Genomic DNA, 1,456 nt, shown 5'->3' with positions numbered 1-1,456 from the left:
GGCCTGGGGTTCGCGGGGAGCGTGGTGGAAGACACGACCAGAAAACCATGGGACGCGTGCTGGATTTGTGCTTGGTCCTGCTCAGCCTGCGCGCTCCCGGCGTGCTGTCCCTGTCCACACGTAAGTTGGATGGTGGGTGGTGGGGGGTGGGGGGTGAGATCTGCTCAGCCCCCAAAGTCTGCAGCAGATCTCGGGTGTAAAACAGGACTCTGGAGACTCTCTCCTGCTCTGCTAGACAGCTGTCTAAAAAAAAAGCTGGTTTGAAAAAAAAATTAAAAAAAATTGAGCAGAAATGTTTTGTTCCTTTATTTTCAAACTGGGACACTGAAGTGAAATCAGCTGTTTTTAATGGGAATCCAGGAGGATGAGGGAAACATAGTCATATATGTTACCAAACATCATCAGTATCTAATATTTTAGACATAATGGGGGCATTATTGTTCTAAGAATTGAAATAATATGCTTTAAACCCAACCAGGAGTATTACACTGGCTGCATATTTGATGTGCTTTTAATGCAAAGTAATAATAATAATGATGAGGTTCTAAGAGCCTGCTTGGGATTCCTCCTCCATCCTTCATCGGCTCTGCGTGATTTGTGGCCGTATTTAAGGAGGAAACGGTCCAAATGCCACTTTGTCTGTCTGACAGCTCGGGTTATTGATGTCCTCCTGCTGCAGTTGTAGTTGCTTGTATCCCTGCAGAGAGGAGCTCATCATCCCAGGAGGCTGGATTTCAACAAGTCAGGCCATAATTCCTTTAACACATGGTGAGCATGGGGGCTTCTCGGACCGCAACAACACACTGACATCATTTGCTAAGAGGCTTTCTTTTTGGGGGGGAGGAATGGGACGAAAAGTCAAATAAATCAGATTCAGTCGTTAAAAGCGGCAGACTTAAGTTTTTACGGCGAGCTCTTCTCGCAAACAGCAGCTCTTCGGAGAGGATCCATCCTGCCTGAGAGCTCCAGAAGCTGTTTATTGGAGCTTAAACTCTAATAACTACGGTTTTACTCCTGTGATAATGGACCACGCTTCCTTTCACATATTGTCGTTTACAGAAGTAAAACAGAGGCTTTTTTCCCCCTGACTTATAGTGAACTTTTCTTTGCCGTCCTTAAAGTTTTTGTTCTGTTGACGAATGCATTCTGCAGAAACGCACAAAAAGCCTTTTTTTCTCCTGCTTGCTTTTGCCGCCGTCTGCTCTTTTTTTCCTCTGTGAGAGCACCAGCTAAAGAGCTCAAATAAATTTTAAAAAGGAGCGAATAACATCCGCTGCACGGCTCATTGTCACTAAATGTTGCGTGACTTCGTGCACCCGGCTCATCTGCGCCGATCACCCCCCCTTCTTTCCTCCTCCTCTTCAGAAAGCTCATCTGTTGTAAAGCCTGCAGGAGAAAATGAAAATGCAGACTTCCTTTCAGCTGTTGCATGGATGAGCTGGGGGGGGGGGGGGGG

The 1,456-nt window shown here is 46.3% G+C and overlaps 2 protein-coding genes across 3 annotated transcripts in view; one reads left to right on the top strand and one right to left on the bottom strand.

Moving 5' to 3' along the window:
* The window catches only part of keap1a (kelch-like ECH-associated protein 1a), a 40,664-nt gene that overhangs the window by 32,633 nt on the left and 6,575 nt on the right, over positions 1 to 1,456 (bottom strand). The window lies entirely within an intron of this gene.
* Positions 7 to 1,456, top strand: part of crlf1a (cytokine receptor-like factor 1a) — a 19,816-nt gene continuing 18,366 nt past the window's right edge. For both annotated transcript variants that reach the window (XM_017409767.3, XM_017409776.3), the window contains exon 1: positions 7 to 120. In XM_017409767.3, coding sequence (XP_017265256.1) covers positions 48 to 120 — 73 coding nt within the window. In that variant the 5' untranslated portion in view covers positions 7 to 47. The remainder of the gene's footprint in view (positions 121 to 1,456) is intronic.

Source organism: Kryptolebias marmoratus, linkage group LG10 (genome assembly GCF_001649575.2).
Source record: "Kryptolebias marmoratus isolate JLee-2015 linkage group LG10, ASM164957v2, whole genome shotgun sequence".
Lineage (NCBI taxonomy): Eukaryota > Metazoa > Chordata > Actinopteri > Cyprinodontiformes > Rivulidae > Kryptolebias > Kryptolebias marmoratus.
This window is presented reverse-complemented; position numbering and strand designations above follow the sequence as displayed.